At 39.5% G+C, this 23474-nt stretch overlaps 2 protein-coding genes across 2 annotated transcripts; both read right to left on the reverse strand.

Annotated features, from left to right (window-relative positions):
- Nucleotides 1-614: 614 nt before the first annotated feature.
- On the reverse strand, nt 615-1293 carry LOC130589871 (zinc finger BED domain-containing protein RICESLEEPER 4-like). Its single transcript, XM_057391494.1, has 2 exons — nt 1160-1293; nt 615-1038 (listed from the first exon to the last, which is right to left on the reverse strand). The coding sequence occupies exons 1-2, from the start codon at nt 1291-1293 to the stop codon at nt 615-617; spliced, it is 558 nt and encodes a 185-aa protein (XP_057247477.1).
- Nucleotides 1294-17862: 16569 nt separating this feature from the next.
- LOC104882911 (uncharacterized) lies at nt 17863-18528 on the reverse strand. The gene has a single exon (XM_010667329.1). It carries the CDS (start codon nt 18526-18528, stop codon nt 17863-17865), a length of 666 nt encoding a protein of 221 aa, XP_010665631.1.
- Between the last annotated feature and the right edge of the window lie 4946 nt (nt 18529-23474).

Genomic DNA, 23474 nt, shown 5'->3' on the forward strand with positions numbered 1-23474 from the left:
CTTTGAAAGGCAAACTAGATCAAGCATCAAAAAGGTAGAATTCCATCTAGTCTTGCAATCAAGACCAACCCTTTTAAACCTTAGTCATATTCAAAACACGACAAACCTCTTCAAACTTTTCAATCCTTTAGGGGTAGACATCCAAAAGCAATACACTCCCGAACTTTTACAATTGCAGAATCAATCATATTTAACCATCTTTAACAATCAAATTTAAAATATGAGCACTACACCTCATATGTAAAAAGTCTCCACCCAACACTAAACAACTACTTTCCAATTTCTCCATTAACACATTAATCATGGCATCATTTGTTGTACAATTATCAACAACAATAGAAGAAATCTTGTTCTCCAAACAATAATGAGAAAAACAATCCATAAGAATCTTAGCAATAACCCCCTTGGTGTGTGGGCATGGAACAAAACAAAACCTATACAAAACCATACATAACAAATAAATAAAATGACGTAACATAAATCTATTTATTTTAAACAAAACGAAATTATTATCATATAACCATAAAATAAACAAACTAATTGAATCATTACCTCAATGTTCGATTATGCAAGACCCAATTTTGATCAATGAAATGTGATGTCACGGCCATATATCATTTCTTTTGGTTGGAAGCAGTACACATGTCAGTTGTAATAGCCACTCTACCCTCACTATTCTCCAACAAAGCTTTAAGCGAACTCCTCTGATTGTTGTACATTTTCAACACATCACTCTTCAATGTGTTTCTTGAAATCATCTTGAAATTATCATTCAAACTCTTCACAAAGCTCCTAAAACCCATGTGATCAACAATGGACAACGGGTATTCATGGATTACCACCATTCTAACCAACTTCCTCCTCGAAACTTCTTGATCAAATATCACTTTCTTTTGCTTTTCCTTAATCGCCAAAGAAGTAGATCCATCTGATTCCTCTTTGATCTTCAATTGTGTTTGACCCGCTGCAAGGTTTAAATGTCTCGCAGAACATGTCTTCTGGGCATGTTTGAGGAGGTGTGAAGTCCCACTACTTCCACTATAAGAGAGTGTTTTTTACAATTCTTACACTTTGCCTTTTTCACACCATTAACCATTGCCAACTCAAAATAATTCCATGCCCCATAAGTTAGTTTCTTTGACTTAAGATCACAACTTGCCTCTTTTTCTTTGTCACCCTCAACAAAGCCTTCGGAATCCCCTTTCTTCCCACATCCAAATCAAGCACCTCAAATGGTTGTTCATTAGGATGAGTAGAACTAGCATCACTATCTTTAGGAGTAACTCCATCCATATTCTAAAGTCTGAATATTTTATTTGACAATAAATTCAAATCAATTTTCAAATCAATTTAAACAATACTAACTAGTAACTACACTAACATACTAACTATATTAACATACTAACTATACTAAATACTAACATACTAACTAAACATTAACAATAACAATAACAAAACAATAACAATAACCACAATAGTGCTATCATACAAACAAACTAGTTTGTCACTACAAACATAACCAACACAAAACAATAACAATAACCACAATTATACAATTATACCATAAATTATACAATAACAATAACAACAAACAATAACTATTTTACCATAAACAACACAAACACAAACAAACATTACAAAGAACCAATACAAACGAACAGTGAGAAACGAACAATACAAACAATGAAACGAACAATAAAAAACAGTGGAGAAACGCAAGATAGAGAAATATGCAGTGAAGAAACGCAACAAGCCAACAACCATAACCACAAGTCCACAACAAACAATAAAAGTATACAAAGGTCGCCGGAAAAAAACAAAAAAAAAATACGAAGCTTTCGAGAAAGAGAAATACCTGTGAAGCGTTAGAAGCGGTGGAGAACGCGCGACAAAAGGTCGCCGGAACAGGTCGAGAACAGTCGCCGAAACAGGTCGAGAACAGTCGCCGGAACTGGTGCAGAAGAAAGCGCCGGAATTGATGGAGAAAGGCGCCGGAAGTTGCCATGTTGCAGGGAGTTAGGGTTTTACGTGTGTAGCAGTGAGTTAGGACTTAGGCGCCGAAATAGAATTTAGGAGAACTTTAGGAGATTAAAATGGTCAAATGGACCAGCCAGCCCAAATGCCCAATGTGGATTTTTTTTTTAAAAAAATGGATCTGCGGATCCGGGTCCGGGTCTATGGCACAGATCCGGACCCGGATCCGTGATCTGACCAGTGGACCCGAATCCGACCCGGATCCAACGAGTCCATAATTTTAGGATCCAGACCCGGAAAAACGGATCCGGGTCCACGGATTCGGGCCGGGTCTAGGATCCGCTGCCATCTCTACGTCCAAGACTAACAATTGGTATCAGAGCCTAGTTCCTCCAAAATCAGTTAACACTGAGGAGCTAGTTCCTGGAAACGATGAACACTTCAGGAGAAAGATTGGAAGAAGGTTACTCAACTCAGCGTCCACCATGTTTAATGGCAAGTATTATCCATACTGGAAGAATCGTATGGAAATATTATCAAGGCCGAAAATTATCAAGTTTGGAGAGTAATAGAGATTGGTGACTTGAAGTCACAGAGAAAAATGAAAAAGGTGAAGAATCCCCAAGCCTCTCTCCAATATGATAAAGATGACTTCGACAAGATGGAGATGAATAACTTGGCCAAAAAGATTCTCCACTGTGGTCTTGGTCCCCATGAACACAATCGAATCATGGGATGCAAATCAGCCAAGCAAATGTGGGAACTTCTTCAAGTTACTCACGAAGGAACAAACGAAGTCAAAGATCAAAGATTGACATGCTCATGCACAAATATGAGCTATTTCAAATGAAGCCTAAGGAGTCTGTTCAAGAGATGCTCACAAGATTCTCCAACATCATAAATGAACTTGAATCTCTAGGAAAGATCATCACTCCGAGGAACAAGTACGAAAAGTTCTAAGAAGTCTTCCTCAGGATGAAAAATGGATGGCAAAGGTACTGCCTGCTCTGAAACAAAAGATTTCACCACATTCAATATCGAGCAACTTTCCGGTTCCTTGTTGACTCATGAAATCCATCTAGGAACTCATGAAGTTGACTCTAATAGGCCTAAGGCTTGGCTCTCAAGTCCGATGACTGAGGATTCAGAAACTGATGATGAAGAGGCAGCACTGATCGTGAAAAGATTCAAAAAGTTCTTCAACAAGAACTACAATGGGAAGAACTTGAAAAAGCCAGGAAAGTAAGCTGTCACAAGTGTGGAAGTCCGGATCACTTCATAAAGGAATGCCCTCTCTGGGAAAATGAAAAGAGCAAAGGAAAGTACAAGGAGAAGGGAAAGGAACAACAAAAACCTTTCTCAAAAGTTGATATGAGAAGGGCCATGGTAGCTGCCTGGGGAGAATCCGATTCAGACGAGGAGCAGGAACAACCAGAAGAGGAGACAGCTTATTTATGTCTCATGGCAAAAAAGACGAAGAAGAAGACTTGCCAAACAACAAGGTACGCATAAATGTTATTGAAGAAGAGTTAAAAGAACTTTCAAAGAATCAATTAATAAAACTACTTTTGGAAACTTGATGACTACAAGGCCATTTGTGTTAGAGAAGAAAATTTAGAAAAAGCCTTAGAAGTCACCAAAGGACATTCAAATTGGTTTAAAACAGTGAATGCAAACATTGAGGAAAGATTCTTTGAAGTCTTTGATGAAAACCGACGTATTCGAGAAGCTTTTGAAAATGCTAAAAATGAAAATTATTCTTGAATATGGAAATGGCTGAATTGAAACTATTCGTTCCTGAAGGAACCAGTTCCTCTATAAATACCAGATCCGAGTTCGAAAAGTTAAAATTCGAACATAAAAAGGTTTTGAGTAAATATCTGGTACTAAAAGAGAAAATAGAATCTTCAAGAACGACTCTTCCTGATCCAGTAAGTGGATACAAAAAATAAAAATGAAGGAAGAAGTGGTTAGGTTTCAATCACAAGAAGAAAAACAAAATGAAAAAATATGTTGATCTTCCAAGCAGCCGAATATGCTCTTACTGTGGGAACAGTGGACACTTAGTGTCTGACTGTTCCTCCAGAGAAGAACATATTGAAATGAACACCCACTTAATTAAACAAGTTTGGAAAGTTAAGAGAAATACAAGCCCGACAGAGGAACCCAAGTCAAACTGGGTTCCTACCACTGACTGATTGCTTTGATACAGGCTAAAGTGAGGGGGAACAACCTGTGGTACCTCGATAGCGGTTGTTCTAAACACATGACAGGAGATAAAGAGAAATTTCTCTCGCTTTCAGCCTATGATGGAGGAACTGTGACCTTCGGAGACAATCTTACCGGTAACATAGTTGCAATAGGGAAGGTAGGAAAGTCTAAGTCACATTCCATAGATAGTATTTTTGGTCGAGGGTTTAAAACATAATCTGCTTAGCATTTCTCAATTTTGCGACAAAGGGAACAGTGTAAATTTTACTGATGACATGTTGTGTAGTAAGTAATGCAGGAACAGGTACCAAAATTCTAGAAGGAACAAGGAAAGGGAACACCTACGTTGTTGATCTCAACCTTGTTCCTAGGAACAATCTAACATGTTTAAGTGTCGTCGAAATGAACCACTTCTTTGGCATAAAAGATGTGGTCACGCAAGTATGCATTACTCCAGAAGCTAAGTGGTAAGGACTTGTGGTTGGATTACCAACTATCAAAGTCTCAAACCATGAAGTTTGTGGACCTGTGCAAAAGGTAAACAAGTTAGATCCTCGTTCAAATCAAAGAAAATGGTAAGCACACAAAGTCCCTTGAATTGATTCATATGGACTTGTGTGGCCCTGTTCGAATCCAAAGTCGATCTGGTAAGAGATATGTGCTTGTAATAGTTGATGATTTTTAAGATACACTTGGGTTATTTTTCTCATAGCAAAGATGAGACATTTGATGAATTTGTTAACTTTGCAAAAGAAATCAAAGAATAAGTGGTTTTAAAATTAAGCACTTGCGTTCTGATCATGGTAAGGAGTTTGAAAACTCCAAATTTGATGAGTTTTGCAGAAATGAAGGTCTTGATCACAACTTCTCAGCTCCTAGAACTCCACAACAAAATGGCGTGGTAGAAGGAAGAATCGCACTTTGGAGGACATGGCAAGAACAATGATCATAGCAAGCAATCTTCCGAAGAATTTCTGGGTGAAGCAGTGAATACGGCATGCTACATATATCAATAGAGTCATGCTAAGACCTATTGTCTTGAAGACCCTTATGAGCTATCTCAAAGGAAGAAAACCCAATATCTCATACTTTAGAATCTTTGGTTGTAAATGCTTTGTACATAACAATGGTAAAGACAATTTAGGAAAGTTTGATGCTAGAAGCGATGAGGCTGTTTTTATTGGATATGCTTTAAGTAGTAAGGCATATAGAGTTTACAACAAACGAACAATGTGTGTTGAGGAAAGTGTCCATGTTATTTTGATGAAACTAACTCTCTGCAGGAACCAAGTCATGAAAATGACTTTGAAATAGGACTGACTCGTATTGAGGAGTCAGTAAACATTGATGAGGAACTAACACCTGCAGGAACCGACAAAAAGCATATTTCTGAAGAAGAGTAGTTGTTCCTGATCCTGTTATACAGGAGGAACAGGCACCAGAAATTCATCCAGTAGACGAGACGAATGAAGCTCCTCAACTGGAGGAGCAGAGACAAGAAGATTTGAACCAAGACCTGGAAACACTTAAATCCCATCCATTGGATTTAATAGTAAGTGATATTGAAAAGGGAACTCAAACGAGATCCCAACTGAAAAATTTTCTGTGCTTTCCATGCCTTTTTGTCTATGACAGAACCACGAGATCACAATGATGCCCTACTGGAGTCTGACTGGATAAACGCCATGCAAGAGGAACTGAATGAGTTCCAGAGGAACAAGGTCTGGCATCTTGAGACCAAGCCTAAAAACCAAAAGGTGATTGGACTAAAATGGGTCTTCAGGAACAAGCTAGACGACATGGAACAGTCATAAGAAACAAAGCCAGACTCGTAGCCAAAGGGAACAATCAACAAGAAGGTATTGACTTTGATGAAACCTTTGCTCCTGTAGCTAGAATAGAAGCAATAAGAATTTTGATTGCCTTTGCATCATTCATGGGTTTTAGGTTGTACCAAATGGACGTCAAATGTGCCTTTTTAAATGGATATTTGATTGAAGACGTCTATGTGGAACAACCTCCTGGTTTTGAAAACCCGGATCTTCCAATCATGTCTATAAGCTAGATAAAGCTCTTTATGGGCTTAAGCAAGCTCCTAGATCATGGTATGAAAGACTTTCAAAATTCTTACTTTCTAATGATTTTATACGAGGCAAAGTTGATAGGACCCTGTTCCTTCGATCCAAAGGAACAGACATCCTAGTGGTTCAGATTTATGTGGATGATATAATTTTTGGTGCAACTAACGAATCTCTTTGTAAAGAATTTGCTGAGTTAATGCGTAGTGAATTTGAAATGAGTATGATGGGAGATTAAACTTCTTTCTCGGTTTGCAAATCAAGCAAACTGAAAAGGAACAATGATCCATCAACAAAAATACGTAAAGAGTTATTGAAAAAATATGGACTGGATCAAGCAAAAACAAACCATACTCCTATAGGAACAGGTACAAGGTTAGATGAGGATCAAAGTGGTAAGTCCGTAGATCAGAAACTCTATAGAGGTATGATTGGTTCCTTACTTTATCTAACTGCTAGTAGGCCTGATATATCCTTTAGTGTTGGTTTATGTGCAAGATTCCAATCAAATCCTAAGGAATCCCATTTGACAGCTGTCAAAAGGATTCTTAGATATTTGAAAGGAAGTGATGATCTTTGTTTGTTCTATCCTCGAAGTGACATCTTTGATCTAGTAAGCTATTCCGATGCTGACTATGCTGGAGACTTGGTGAATCGAAAAGTACTATCGGTATTATCCAGTTCCTAGGATCAAGCTTGGTTTCTTGGAGCTCAAAGAAACAAAACACGTTGCTCTTTCCACAGCAGAAGCTGAATACGTGGCAGCTGCTGCATGCTGTCTCAGGTATTATGGATCAAGCAACAGGTACGTGACTTTGGCATAAAATTTAAGTGTGTTCCTATATTCTGTGATAAAACTAGTGCTATTTGCATTTCCAAGGATCCAGTTCATCATTCTACAGTCAAGCATATTCACATTAGACATCATTTCCTAAAAGACAATGTAGAGAAGGGATTAGTCAAAGTTGATTTTTGTCCTACTGAAAATCAAATAGCTGACATATTGACTAAACCTCTATCTAGGGACAGGTTTGAAAAGATACGCTTGGAACTAGGAATGATAAAAATTGTTTAAATGTACACATGATGTTGATTCCCCCAAATTGTTTCTTACTAAGTATGTCCTGCAACTTCATGAATTAAATTTCATACACCTAGGGTCAAGTATAAGGACTCACATATGTCTCTGAATATTACCCTTAGTGTCCTTGCACATATTTGGTACGTATGTAGTTTGATATTATGGACACATTTTATCATATGCAAGAGTAAATTTTTTTTTCATTTTCTAATTTACCTCCAAATTTCCTTGTTTCTTTTCTTTTCACACCTTTCCGTCCAAAATTAAAAATTAATCTGAATTATGCCAAAATTACGCGTTCAATTAATCTAAGTTAAATGAAGAAACTTCATTAATTGCCTTCCAAAAACCCATAAACCGTTTCATTAAACCTAACTCTCCATTTCTTTTCACACGAATCATGATTACTTTATAACCCAACCATCAAATCACTGACCCTCATAATTTCCTCTCACATCAACTCATTGTCTCTCTCTCTCTCCTCTTTCTCATCTTCAACCTCACACCAAAACTCTGTCACCATGTCTTCCAAAACTCAAAATTCCGGTGATCATGAAAATTTCCAAAGAGAAAACACCATCCCATGATGAATTAAGTGCTCAAGAATCATCCAAGAAGACGCAGATTCTACCGGGTCAAAATCGGCATCCTCTGCTCCTGTTTCTCTCTCTCCGAAAAAGGAAGAAGGTGAAAACGAGATTGAAAGCGATCAAGAACAAGAGATTACTATACCTACAAAACGAGGTAAGAAAACAAAATCTTCACAATTTCTTGTGGGCTTTTGTGTAGATATTGCATGGTGCAAAAAGTCTAAGTGGAATGAGTTATTGAAAATTTTGAAATTTCAGAAGTGGTTAAAAATTGTTAGCATAGATGAGGGTCTTTATGAAAAGGAGATGAAAGCTTTTTGTTCTGGGTTTACATAACTGAGGGTGTGTGTGTGTCAATTGTCAATGGGTCTGTAGTTACCATCACTAAGAAGAAACTGGGGGAATGGTTTGATGTTCCAAATGAGGGTTACAAGGGCTAAGTTGAACATAAATGGAGTTACCAATGCTCAAATTCTTGCTTTTTTCAACGGCAATTCTAATGCTTTATCTTTAGATCAAAAAGAATTGTCTCCATTTCATAAGCTGCTATTTCAGTTGGTTTGGCGTTTCATTTTACCCCGTTTCTCAAAAGAACCCAGGCAAGTCTAATGGATCTTTCCATTATGTACTGCCTTGCTGAAAACATAAAAATCAACCTTCCCTCCCTGATAATTTCACATCTCTCTCACTGCATTACCCATAACACCAAAGTGGGTTATGGAAATCTTCTTTCCTCTGCTTTCAAACAATGCAAAGTTAAACTACCTCTAGTCCCTCCTTTTCTCTTGAGCCAGAAAATTATCTTACAAAAGAAACTTTGACTAGGCTGAGCTTGAGGTTGGTAATGGAAGATAGATTTTGAGAGAGAAGAAACTCCGGTAAGGTTGAAGTGGGTAGTAAGAGAAAGTTGGATGAAGAAGGGGTTCCATGGGTCTGTCAGAAGAGCCAAAGGTTGGCTGGGTCCAAGTTCCAGAGAGCAGGATCAGGTGACACAATATTTATTCACCTAGATTCTGATCCTGTCCCTTCTACTGCTGTGGATTTTCCATTACTTTCTACAACTGGCCGGGATTAACAAGCTACTCCGGGAAATTCAGGACTCCTTGACCCTTCTGCACACTAGGATCAATGCCATTGAAGCTACTGTTAATGTTCTGGACTCTCAGCAGCAACAACAAATGCTTGCAATCAAGAATGCTCATACTGGGATCAGGAACAAGGTGGATGGTGTGCTCTCCAAGATAGATTATGTGGTCTCATCTCTCTTCAAAAGAACCAAACCCTAACTTATCTTAACTTGGACAAATTGAACAAGTTTTTTTTGGCTGTAATTAATAAATAATCTTTTGGATTTCTCTTCTTGTGTCCTTCTGAGACACATGAAGTACTTTTAATTTCTCTCTACTTTCTTCACTTTCTTTTGCCTTACTCTGCATATTGCATACTTATTGTTGTCTGTAATGTTGCTTTCTGCATGCCTATTTTGTTTCTGTGTTTGGATGGCTAATATTATGAGATGTATGTTTGAGCAACTTGCTTGTTGCCTAGACTGTTGACTCTCTAATGCTACAGGTACAATCGTTGGTTTTGATAATGACAAAGGGGGAAGTGATATAGTGTCAATTTTTATTTTAATAGTTCCTATGTATATTTTTCTCTCATCCCTGTCCCTAGTCAAGTCTGATCCTATTTCCAGTCTCAGTAAAGTTTTAATTAGGTTAGATTGTGGATAGTTTGTGTAGTTTATATTCTTAGTCTTTAGCTTCTTTAGATTTTTTTTCAAAAACAGAAAAACTTAAAATTTTTTCTTAATTATTTGTCATAATAAAAAAGGGGGAATATTGTTATTTCACTATTTTGATAATGACATATAATTAAAGTTTACGTGATTTTGGTTTATTAAGTCCGGTTTTTAGTTTATTATGTTAGAAGTAATTTCATATGTCTTAATTTATTTTTCCTGTTTTGTTTATTTTATTTTGTTAGATTTATCTTTTAGTTTTAATTAGTTTATTTATCTTTAGATTTCACGAATAACATGTTAAATAAGTTATGAAGAATTGATTAGGAGTTTAATCAAGATTAAGTTGTTTATACCTTATTTGTGATATTCGGTTAATATTATAGAGGTAACAAATTTAATATATTAAGTTTCCATAATATTTTATTTAGTTAGTGTGTGCAACATCTTTGGTTTGCCTACAATCTAGGAGCCGTCAAACACTAACCTAAGTATGCGCTTAAAAATAGATCGTTGAGGTAGTTCCTACATTTTAGGAACCACAACAACTAATCTATTTATAAGGCGTGTGAACGTGGAGAAGTGGCTAAGTTTAAGGAAGCCCAACTACCAACGGAATTATCACAACGGACACATCGTGGAGAAGTGGCTGAAGCTACGTGGGATAATGGAGAAGATCGTGGAGAAGAACTCGAGAAGAAAGGTCCCTACAAATAGAGTTTTGTAATGATCTCATAAAATATACTTTCAGAATTTCATGTAATATTCTTAGTGAAAGTACATTCGGTTTTCTTCTTCTTAGAGATTGATGTATTATACATTGGGTTGAGTGAATCTAAGTCTGTAATCATTTTGAGAGAAAAAGAGAAAGAGAAAGAGAAGAGAGAAAGAGAAAAGACTTTGAGTGAAGTCAAGGGAGAAGTCAATTGTTTAGGGTGAACAGGCTGACAGGGAACCAGTTCCTAGAGGAACATAGTTGGTCCAAGTTTAGGTTGTGCAAAAGAGAGTATTTTGGCCTAAAAGTTATTAAAGAGAATTGAGTCAAAATCCCTCGTGGTCAAGGTTTTTCTTCCTATTGGGCCTACAAAGTTTTCCTTGTAAAAATCTCATGTTCCTAGTTCTTCTTATTTCATGCAATTATTTCTTTCTTATTCAACCATTCTTTTATTTTCGCAAAAAGTCTGAAAATCTCTCCAACTACAATTTACCCCCCCTCTTGTAGTTGCTTAAGTGTCCGTCCAAGACTAACACTTATCTACAACTATTATATTACCTGTAAGATTGTCTCCAAATATTACAGTTCCTCCATCATAGACTGAAAGTGAGAGAAATTTAGTTTTGTCCCCTATCATGTGCTTAGAACAACCGCTATCGAGGTACCACAGGTTGTTTCCCCTCAGTTTAGCCTGTACACAAAACAATTAGTCAGTGGTAGGAACCCATCCTAACTTGGGTTCCTCTGTCGGGCTTGAATACCTTTTAACTTTCCACACTTGCTTAACTAAGCTAGTGTTGTTTTCAATATGTTCTTCACTGGTAGAACAGTCAGAAACTAAGTGACCACTGTTCCCACAGTAAGAACATATTCAGTTGCTTGCCAGATAAACATATTTCTTCATTTTGTTTTTATTCTTATGATTTAAACTTAGTCCATTTCTTCCTTCATTTTTATATTTTTGGATCCAGCTAACTGGATCAGGAAGTTTTGTTCTTGAAGATTCCAATTTCCCTTTAAGCACCAGATTTTCATTTAAAACATAATCGTATTCAGATTTTAATTTCTCGAAATTCGTTCTGATATTTCTAGGGGAACTGGTTCCTTCATGAACAAATAGTTTCAATTCTGCCATCTCCATATTCAAGAAGTAGTTTTCATTTTTAACCTTTTCATATGCTTCTTGAATACATCGGTTTTCATCAAACACTTCAAAGAACTGTTCCTCAATACTTGAGTTTAAAGTTTTTAACCAGATTGAATGTTCTTTGGAGACTTCCAAGGCATTCTCCATATTCTCCTCTCTAATGCAGATTGCCTTATAATCATCCAAAGTTTCAAAAGCAATTTTATAAGTTGGTTCGTTTTAAGTTATGATAACTCTTCATCAATAACATTAATACATACCTTGTTGTTTGGCAAGTCCTCTTCATCATTTGTCTTTGCCATGAGACATAGATGAGTTGTTTCTTTTTCAGGTTGTTCCTGCTCCTCGTCAGAGTCGGATTACCCCCAGGCTGCAACCATAGCCCTTCTCATTTCAGTTTTTGATAAAGGCTTTTGATGTTCCTTCCTTTTCTCCTTGTATTTTCCTTTTCCCTTGTCATTCTCCCAAAGTGGACACTCCTTAAGAAAGTGGTCAGGACTTCCACATTTATGGTAGCTTAGCTTTGAGGGCTTTCTCGCGCTCTTCCCTTTGTAGTTTCTATTAAAGAACTTCTTGAACTTTTTGACGATCAATGCCGCTTCCTCATCATCCATTTTTGAATCATCTTGTTCTTCAGACTTGAGAGCCAAAGCTTTAGGTATACTAGGATCAGCCTCATGAGTTCCTAGGTGCAACTCATGAGTCAACAAGGAACCTGCAAGTTACTCAAGGTTAAATGTGGTGAAATCCTTCGTTTCCTGCAAAGCTGTTACTTTTGCCATCCATTATTCACCCTGTGGGAGACTCCTTAGGACTTTTCGAACCTTTTCCTCTGGAGTGATAGTCTTTCCTAGAGAGTCAAGGTCATTGATAATATTGGAGAATCTAGTGAGCATATCTTAAAACTGACTCTTTAGGTTTCATCTGGAACAACTCATATATGTGCATGAGCATGTCTATCTTTGATCTTTTGACGTCGCTTGTTCTTTCGTGAGTCACATGTAGAAGTTCCCATATTTGCTTGGCTGATTTGCATCCCATGATTATATTTTGTTCATGGGGACCAAGACCACAGTTAAAAATCTTCTTGGCTAGATTGTTCATCTCCATTTTTTCAAAGTCCTCTTTATCATATTTTGAAAGAGGTTTAGAAACTGACTCGCCTTTTTCATCCTTCTCTGTGACTTCAAAGTCACCGATTTTAATGGCTCTCCATACTTGATAGTTTTCAGCCTTAACGAAGATTTCCATACGGTTCTTCCAATATGGATAATGCTTGCCATTGAACATAGGCGGATGTAGGTTGAGTAACCTTTGTCTAATCTTTCTCCCGTAGTGTTCATTATTACCAGATACTAGCTCCTCAATGTTAACTGATTTTGGAGGAATCGGGCTCTGATACCAATTGTTAGTCTAGTATAAACATTAGATCAACTATAAGAGGGGGGGTGAATTGTAGTTGTGGAGATTTTCGAACTTTTTGCGGATAATAAAACTTGAAAGCTAATGAAGAGAATAAATAATAAGGAAGAACACAAGAAGATACTTTAGGAAGAAACCTTACTCCTTTATTTATAACAGTTATTACAACTTATTATAAATCAATCCTTACTCTGTTCCTCTAGTAACTAGATCCCAGTCACCTTGTTTCCCTGAACACGTGACTATCCTCACTTGAATTTACTAGACTTCTCTTTCTTTCTTCTCTTTCTCTCTCTCTTTTCTCTCTATGGAATACAAGATTTTTGTTCTATCAACCCACGCTCGAAAAGTATTATAATAATTACGTGAAGAGTAATAACAAAAAAAAAACGTTCTCATAAATATTATAATAAATATGGAAAGTGTTAGTTTATTCTTGTTCATTGTGGAGCTATATATAGAAGGCCACAACAGCTCCTATTTTTCCTCCACTAAGCAGACATGGGTGTAAAATGTGACCCATGATCTAACCGCTGTTGGAGCCACATTATCCATAATCTTCTCCAACTAAATATGTGCACAACTCCACGAATAATTATCCACCTTTCAATTTTTATCTGTGCGCATTTTGTTGAGGCTGGATTAATGGAGTTTGTCAGATCTTCCTAGATTCTAGGAGCTGACTCATTAGTTGGTTTCTAGTCTCCCTAAAACTTAGGAACAACGGCTTGTTTGTTATGCGCTTCCTTCTTTGTAGGTCAGTTTGTTGTACCTTGTTATTTCCATAATTTTCAGCTTGTAATCTACACGCAAGCAATAAGGATATACTCTCTCAAATATCATGGAGATACAAAATAATATTCCATGTTATTAGGTTGGCAAATTATAACATAGGAAGTAATTTATTTAAATAACTTGACTAGGTTAAACTCATAACCATTTCTCTACTAGTTATAACTAAATAAATTACACTCAAGGCAATATAAAAATTAATTGGAAGTTACACAAAACATTATTTGTAATCACTAAAACTGTGAATACAACACGAGCCTTATATTAAAGGCTTGAGAGGCGCTTCACCTGGGCATGTAGGCTACATGTCTCAACTGGCTGCTGAGGTATGACATTTGCCCTTCTTCTTTTTTACTTGCGAATTAACTTGTCTCTTTTATGATTGTCTTTGACATTTTGATCTTCCTTTTCTTATTCAGCTTTTTGCTCGCAGCGTAATAACAGAACACTGGGCAAGATTGCTCAGAAAAGAAAATAAGCAACTTGTTCGGGAAGAAACAACGGCTGGGGACAAGGCCATGGACGACATGGCTGAGCAGGAAATTCTGCATCGCCAGTCGAGGGAGGCCTGGGAGAAGCGTTCAGCCGAATTGGAGTCGCCCAACAAGAAGGATCTCATCCGGCTAATGGAGCTCCTGGACGAGAAATATGCTTTGAAGTTGGCCTTCACGGATGAGAGGAACGTTGCCCTTCTGACGGCAGTTCAGCTCAGGCTCCTTCGTGCCTTCTCTCCTAATGCTCTTCCCCCAATGTGAGAGACAGAGGCTCCTTCGTGCAATTCTTTTAAAACATTCAACCCCTGCTCCCTTGTGATACACATAAGAAGTGGATGTTACACATAAGAAGTGGATGATTAAACGCTTTTTTGTACAAGGTTTCATCCCTGTGCTCAAACCACTTGTCCCTTGCCTTCACATACTTGGCTTCCAGCGGGTATGATGGCAGACGTCCTGTCTTCTTGAATTCAATTATAGGATCCATCCAGACATTTCCTCGGCTGAGAAACAAGCCTTGTTCTTGATCAATGCTTTTTGTTGGTTTTACTTCCCAAAACACAGTTCGTGGCACATCTCCCTCGGCCGAGCTGGCCAATTTTGAAAAGAGCATCGACATGATGGTTCTCATATCTTAAAACCTGGTCGAGTACAAACCGCTTCAAAGTTTTGAATTATTCTTGAATTAACTACATATATTTACTCATGTAGGCTTCCTTGCACTCAAAATCTCCATTTAATTCGCTGATGACCTGCAAGGAATCTGTTTTGGCCTCACTCTCCAAAGCCCCCGCTGCCTTGCACATTCTAATGCCCGCTAGGAATGCTTCATATTCGGATTCATTATTTGATGCCTGAAATTTGAATCTGAGAGCATACTCAAACTTGTCCCCTTTTGGCGATTGGAAAATTATCCCAGCCCCACAACCATTAACCCTGGAAAATCTGTCTACCGTAAGTGTCCAATGCCTTCTGTCCCCACCTGGATCTTGTATGGGCTCAATCGTAGGCCGAGTAAGTTCTATGATGAAATTAGCCAAGGCTTGCCCTTTGATCGCTTTTCGGGGTTCAAAATTTCAAATGCTAAATCAAACATGTGCAGCTCTACTGGCCATTTGAGCATTCGTCCAGAAGCATCCATCTTTTGCGAAACTTGCTTTAAGGACTAGTCAGTGTAGACAAGTATGCTATGAGCCAGAAAATATGGTCTCAATTTTCGGCTGGCCATGAGGAATGCTAGGCCGAACTTCTCCACCAATGAGTATTGGCATTCCGCATCTTTTAACACGTGACTTATAATGTAAACGGGGACTTGCACTGATTCTTTTTCAGCCAGGAGAAATACGCTTACTGCTTGAGGTGAGACAGCTAAGTATACAAATAGTTTCTCCCCATCAGTCGGACTGACTAAGCGAGGCAACTGCCCGAGATGCTCCTTTACTTGTTGGAGAGCTTGCTCCGCCTCTTCCGTCCACTCAAATTTTGCCTTCTTTTGTATAGTTGAGAAGAAATGATGACATTTGTCTACAGATTTATAAATAAAGGGCTCTAGGGCTGCCAAACACCTTGTCAGACATTGGACTTCCTTGACTCTTGACGATGATGTCATACTTAGAATTGCTTGAATCTTTTCAAGGTTCGCTTCAATCCCTCTCTGGTCGACCAGGAATCCCAAGAACTTTCCTGCAACAACTTTGAACACACACTTTTGAGGATTCAACATAAGCTTGTATTTTCTAAGAGTTTCAAAAGTTCTCGAAGATCGTCAATATAACTCGGCTCCTCCCGATTCTTGACGATCATGTCATCAATATAGGCCTCCATATTATGCGCTAGTTGAGGCTGAAAAATAGTGTTTATTAGCTGCTGGAAGGTAGTCGGTGCATTGCGGAAGCTGAATGGCATCCTCAACCAACCATAAAGCCCCTTTTTGGTGATGGATGAGGTCTTATCTTGATCTTCCGGCCACATCGGAATTTAATGAAAACCAGAGTAAGCATCCATAAAGCTTCGTAACGCATGTCCGGCCATAGAATCGACTAACCGATCTATTTTAGGCAAGGGGAAAGTGTCCTTGGGACAAGCCTTATTTAGATCAGTATAGTCTACACACATCCTCCAAGTTCTATTCGACTTAGGGACCATAACCACATTTGCTATCCACTCCGAATAATAAGTCTCCCGGATGAATTTGGATTTCAACAACTTCTGCACCTCTTGGTCGACGGCTTGATTTTTGGATGGACCCAAGTGTCTTTTCTTCTGTTGAATTGGCTTTTGATTAGGATCTATGTTGAACTCGTGAACGACAACTTTGGGATCAATTCCCAGCATTTTCTCTATGGAATATGCAAAAACATCTTCAAATTCTTTCAATAGCTTGACCAACTCGTCCTTTAGCTTTGAATCTAAAACAAACCCAACTTTCAGCGTCCTCTCCGGACGTCTTTCATCTAAGCAAATCTCCATTGGCACTTCTACTGGCTCTGGCCGCTCTAGTCTACTTCCCATGATGGCCATCACTTCTTCTGACGAAGCTTTTTCTTCTTTGATGGCCATACACTTCATCTTCTTGCTCGGCAAGAGAATGGACGATTTACTCATTTGAGGGACCTTCGTCTGAGATCTATCCACCACAGTCTTCAAATCATCTACCCGGCCTTTCACAATCTCGGCCGCCTCATTATCTATTGCCTTGGTTGTTTTGATTTTTCTCCCTTCCTTGATGAAGGTTTTAAAGTAATGTGGTAACATTCTCTTGCTGCTTGCTGATCTCCATATAGGGATCCAATTTTCCCCCCATCACACTCGAATTTCATTAGCATCATATGAGTAACAATCACTGCTTTGATGTGGTTCAAGATGGTCGTCCAGGAATGACATTGTAGGCTGTCAAATCTCGTACCACCAATAACTTAACAAACAACGTTCTGGATGCTTCCCCTAACCTGACAAGCAAGGTACCAGTTCCCATAGGGTGGATTACTCCTCCTCCAAACCCAATTATGGGGTGATGAACTGGGACAAAATCATTCTCATTGAACTTCAACCTAGACAAATAATCTGCGCTTATGATATCCGTTGAACTCCAGTATCAATCAAAATCCTTCTTACTCTCAAACCAACAATCTTCATCTCTACAACTAAGGGATCGTCATGGGGGGTTCTCAATTTCCCTCGATCCAGCTCACTCACGACTACCTTACGAAATGGGTCAGACTCTGCTTGATTGGTAAGCATGATCTGACCGAGTTTCCTTAGGTAATTTTTATGTCCTCGGTTAGTTGGACCTTCAGATACAAAACCTCTAGATATGACATGTACCACATCTTCGTCAATACTTTCACTTTCTTTTATCTTGTTTTGACGGTCATCTCGCTTCTGAAACTTTCTTCCCCATTAGGGTAGGTATGAATTCATCTTTCCTTTGTGGGCAAAATCTTCCAGAGCTCTCTTTAGATGCTTACATTCATTTGTTTCATGGCCACAATCTTTATAAAAGTGGCAATGTTTGCTCTTATCCTTATTCCTTTAGGGAGTTTTCATTTCAGCTGGCGCCTTTAATTCATATTGATCTTTTATCTCCATAATAATGAAGTATTGATCTTCACTGAATTCTATAGGTTCCGTCGATGTTGTTGGTTCACTTCTGTACTTCTTTTGGATGAGGTCGTCATAGAAGTCAACACCCAAGTTTCAGCTTTTTTGGGATTGTTCTTCTTTGGCTGAACTACTTCTTCAGTCTTTTCTACTTCTGGATGTTTTGCCTTCGCACATACCTCTGTTGCGTTGATGAATGCTTCAGCCTTCCTGAGGGCTTTAGCTAGAGTGGTGATATTTTTCTTTACCAGATCAAACTTGAAACTTCCTGGCCTCAAACCCCTGATAATGGCGTTGAAGGCCACTCCTGCATTCAGATTATGAATCTGCAATGCCTCTAGATTAAATCTCTTAACAAAACTTCTTAAAGCCTCGTTTGGTCCTTGGATAACCTTCCCTAAATGCATGCTAGTTTTATGCTCCTGCCGATTTGATACAAAATGGCTAGTGAACAGAATACTAAGCTTCGTGAAATTATTTACTGAGTTAGGAGAAATATTATTGAACCAATTTTGCACTACACCTTTCAAAGTAGCTGGAAAATTCTTACACCAAGTAGCATCATCGACTGCCTGAACATACATTTGATGCTTGTATGCCGATAGGTGATTGTCTGGATCGGTAGTTCCGACAAAGGGTTCTATCGTGGGTAGCTTAACCTTTGCGAACGGAGGAGACTCCATGATTCTGGCCGAGAATGGAGTCAGCTAGTTAATCTTGAGTGCCCTCGAAGGTTCCTCAATGGCTTTGTGCTCCCGACGATATTCCTTTAGCACAGGACTAGAAGAGGTGTTAGCTAGGCCTGGACGCCTATACATCATAGATTGCAATACAGTTTTTTCTTTCCTTGGCTGGAGAACAGATGGTCCTTGACTCCTTTATGCAGTTCTGGATGGTAGCCTTAATGGAGGATCTCTCATGTAGGGTGTGGACCCTGATGTTGAGCATTGTAGATCTGCTGCCTTCTTTGCCTCTAGATACTCCCTAGCATTTGTCTCCATTTTATGACCACTACGAGGTAAGTTGTCCCCTGGCCGAACCACCAACTTCCAGTCCATTTTCCTCCGCTGCTCACTAATCACCGGCTGCTTTCCATTTGTCACCCGTCTGGACACTTCCTGCCAAGGAGGACTGCTTGCCCCTGGTCGACCTTCTTAGGATTGTCCCTTAGGTGGAGTTACAGCAGATGGGTCTGGATTGACCTGGAAAAACAGCATGTTACTCTTAATTTGCTCCTTAACGACAGCAGCCATCCTAGTCTGAAAATCATTCGAAACATTTTCCAGATCAGCAGCTGCCACCGGACGCTCAAGAGTTTTCTGAATGAAAGGCTCCCAACTTCGTCCAGAAAGGTTATCAATAGCAGGGGGCCTATCTCTTCCTCTTTGTGTCCTTTCTTCGTCCACCGTATCTTCTACCCGAATCTCAAATCTCTTGTTATTAGCTACATTGGATGAGTGACAATCAGTCATTGTTGCGTCTTCCCACAATCACTCATTAATGCAGCTGCGGCCAAAGCCGCCATGAAAAAATCTTGGACTGAGAGACATAAGCATGTCTATGTTCACCAACTCACTGTGAAAGGAGTACAGTATACTCGACTCTGAAAAGAGGACAGATACCTTGGTAAGTTTGCTTTTTTTTTTTTTATCGGGCGTCCTAGTCTCTGGATGGATTAGTTTTCGACAAGCAAGTCGGTTAAAACCCTTTGGCCAACTAGTTTCTTTAAGCCTCTCCCGTCGGGACGAACCCTGCTGTAAATCGAAAGGCGGCCAGACTTGTAAAGGCATGTCTTCTTCTTTGTCTTAGGTTCGTCCGGGAATCAGTATTTTAATTGTTTCTTGGACTAGCCATTATTTTATGGACGGTCCTTGATCTAGGCTGGAAGACGACCAAGCTTTTGAGGCCGACTTCCTTATTTGACCAGGCTTCGTCTGGGAACTAATCTTATGTTGGTTTCTGGACGGACCATTTTTTCTTTGATCAAGCCGTTCTCCTCTAGGAATGCTTCGTCCAAATTTAGTGTTCTATCTTTCTTTGGACGAGTTTTCTACAATTGACGCTTGTGTTCCTAACTTGTTCTTTCTCTGCTTTCATAAAAATGCCCCAACGTCCAAAGCGTTGGCGGAAAAGGCGGCTACCAAAAAGAGGTCGACCCAAAGAAATCCAAAGGCTTCACGGTCAAGAAAAAGAAAGTCGGTCGCCCCACCTTAGCAAAGGTCGAAATTCCTCCGAAGGTGGAGGACACGACAATGATTCCTTATGCTGGTGAGATCGGCCTGACACCTCCTATAGCCTCTGAACAATCGGACGCGGTTTTTCTGCGGGAAGAAGCCGAAAGGGCGGGATAACAGATTTCCCAGCTTGACGCAGCTAAGGACAGCTCGGCTTTTCTCCGGGCCGGTAGTAGGGTCGGTATCCCAAATGCCTCCTACCTACAGATCTGCCTCTCGGTCTTCTGGTGAGTCCTACTATTCCAACATCATTAGAACCCTGCGGGTGGGCGGACGTCCAATAAGTCCGTCCAACAGACTAGCAGTGGTCATACCCGTCCGGAATCTGATGACTCTCCTCTTTTAGATAAAGGCAAAGGGGAGGCTGAAGCAACTCCTGATGCTTCGCCGATTTTATCAGACGATGGATCCTTGGCCGCTTTTGCGAGGATGACTTCGGCCGATCGTAAGAAGCTCAAGCAGGAGCTCTTCAAATACTTTCCCAAGCCTTATATTAAAGGCTTGAGAGACGCCTCATCTGGGCATGTAGGCTACATGTCGCAACTGGCTGCTGAGGTATGACATTTGCCCTTCTTCTTTTTTACTTGCGAAATAACTTGTCTCTTTAATGATCGTCTTTGATATTTTGATCTTCCTTCTCTTTTACAACTTTTTGCTCACAGCATAATAACAGAAGACTAGGCAAGATTGCTCAGAAAAGAAAATAAGCAACTTGTACGGGATGGAACAACGGCTGGGGACATGGCCATGCAAGACATGGCTAAGCAGGAAATTCGACATCGCCAGTCGAGGGAGGCCTGGGAGAGGCGTTCAGCCAAATTGGAGTTGGCCAACTAGAAGTATCTCATCCGAGTAACTAAGCTCCTGGACGAGAAAGATGATTTGAAGTTGGCCTTGACGGAGGAGAGGAACGCTTCCCTTCTAATGGCGGTTCGGCTTAGGAGGGAAAACTGCCTTCTAAGGGAAAAGAACCATCGGCTGAAGGAGGAGGCAGCTGAAGCCTTTGACTGAGCCAAAGAGGCTCTGAAGTATGTAATTGAAACCTCTAAGTCTTGGGCTGTGAAAGCATTTGAAATGCTGGCTGAGGCAGACGACGTTCCGCGATACAAACATCGCCTAGAGTTCTAAGAGAGCCTTCATAGAGCTACTTTGGCCGGCAAGGAGCCTCCATTGTTTCAAGAGTCTTAAGACGACGAAGAAGAGGAGGAGGCGGCCGATCCAGAGCCTCAGGGTGACGACACCAACCTCCCACCTGAATAGGACGTTCTTTCTTGAGACTCATTATTGTTATATCTTGGTCGGGGGCCTTATTGTACTTAGCTTCTTTGTTTTCTTTTCGTACTCTAGATTGTAATCATATTTGAAATTTTATAATAGAATCACTTTTCCAATCATTGCCTCTGCTTGCAATAGTACCATGATTCCTTATCCAGTTTAGAATAATCATGGACGAATTAGAATCAAAATTCTATCAAACATCCAATTGCCCAAGTCGCTCGTCCTATTCCTGCAAGGTTAACTTATGAAAATTTGGATGTTCCCAAACATGGGCGAATTAAATCCAAAAATTATTTGAACACCAAGTGCCAAAGTTACTCATCCTATTTTGCGAAACCTGCACAAGTGTTAGTGTTGTTCGTCTACGGTCTAAAGTCACTTACTGATGTTTATCTTGGACGAGTTGCTTTTTATTTGACATTCAATATGTATTGGCTCTCCCCTCCCCCCCACTTGGAGGAAGTGAATTTCGCAAATTCTTTTTGTTCCGAGAAGGGGAACGACCATACTTAATAGTGATACATTTTTGCAAGGTAAAGCATTTTAGGATATTAGTAATCCGTCCTTCTTTCCTTTGCAATAACTTATTCCTTTACTAAGGTGGTTATTACTTGAGTGGCCTTTTGACGGAAAGTAAGACCCATTTACTAAGGTTTCTTAGTTATGGCCATCTTCTTTTAGGAGATTGATGTCTACTCTTTGGAGTTTTATCAATTGAGGTATTCGTCATGTTTCAAACCTTATAGATCTATAACATGATTTGGACGATCCCCTAATAGAAACTTTTTTTTTTATCAATTGTTGAGGAGGTTGTTCTTATGTTGTTCTTTATTTGTGGACTTCCACGTTTCTTTACTTTGTTACTTATTATTTTGTTTCAGAGCACCGTTTTAGTCGGTGGTAAGACGTCCCTAATTAAATGGTAAGACGACATAATAAGTAAAGAGTCAGTCATAGAGCGAAGGTAGATTTGGATCATATGAATTTTGCTTGGCTGAGAGCCAAGATACATGTATACATATCTACTTTTTCTTTTATGTGTTGTAACACTTTTGGTAGAGAGCAATAAGCTTCTTCTTTAATTACATCAGACATTGTATTTTTTCAAGGTATATGAGTTCCAAGTCCGAGGAATTGGCCGGCCGTCCATGGCTTCAAGACGAAAAGTGCCACTCTAAACTTCATGGACGATCTTGTAAGGTCCTTCCCAGTTTGGCGTGAGTTTTCCCATTTCTTTGGCTCGGTCGACCACTTTCATTTTCCTTAGGACAAGATCGTCCACTTTTAGTAGTCGTCTAGCCACGTTTTTGTTAAAGTATCGCGACATTCGAAGCTTATACAATTGCATTCTTAATAGAGCATTGCCCCTGACTTCTGGAACCTGGTCCAAGGCCGTGCGAAGGGCAGTCTAGTTATCATCCTCTGAATATAACATGACTCTCAGAGTGGGTTCTTCTATGTCAATGGGGCAGGACGACTTGAGAACCATAGACGAGCATGAATGGGGTATCCCCAGTTGGGTTCTTGGTTGTAGTTCTGATAGACCAGAGAACCAACTGTAGTTCCTCAACCCACAAGCCCTTCGCATTATCCAGCTTCTTTTTTATGCCACTTGAGAGAATCTTGTTAAATGCCTTCACTTGCCCGTTTGCCTGAGGATGAGCCTTCACTTCCCTTCGCGAAATAGGGGATGGACATTATGGGGCCATTTCCTGTGGCGGCCGGCCATAAGAAGTTTGTGTTAGTAGCAGTGGACTACTTCACTAAATCGATTGAAGCTAAGGCAATGAGAGGGGTCACCACTAATGATGTAAACAGCTTTATCTGGAACAACATCATAATAAGATTTCACATGCCCCAGTTTATTGTCTTTGACAATGGACCACAATTTGAGACGCCTTCGGCACCAATGTTACATAGTGCTAAACTCGTAAAACAGTACTACTATCCCAACAATAGGTTCTATAATAGGATACTTGTGCAACAACACCTGGACCCAAACTCGAACCTAAGCCCCGCTTCCGGACCTGCAAGAAGGGACCCACCTTGGAGGTTCAGGTGTTATTTCCCCCTCCGAAACTTAAGTCAGGTATCAGGAGTAGAAAGAAAACTTTTAG

This window comes from Beta vulgaris, chromosome 8, assembly GCF_026745355.1.
Source record: "Beta vulgaris subsp. vulgaris cultivar EL10 chromosome 8, EL10.2, whole genome shotgun sequence".
NCBI classification, from domain to species: domain Eukaryota; kingdom Viridiplantae; phylum Streptophyta; class Magnoliopsida; order Caryophyllales; family Amaranthaceae; genus Beta; species Beta vulgaris.

What these genes read in the sequence shown, in the direction of transcription:
- LOC130589871 (XM_057391494.1), bottom strand. Translation starts at nt 1,293, where the DNA reads ATGGATGGAGTTACTCCTAAAGATAGTGATGCTAGTTCTACTCATCCT. An exon ending in AGGGTGACAAAGAAAAAGAG is followed by an intron (nt 1,039 to 1,159) that starts GCAAGTTGTGAT and finishes ACTCTCTTATAG; the next exon opens with TGGAAGTAGTGGGACTTCAC.
- LOC104882911 (XM_010667329.1), bottom strand. Translation starts at nt 18,528, where the DNA reads ATGGAGTCTCCTCCGTTCGCAAAGGTTAAGCTACCCACGATAGAACCC.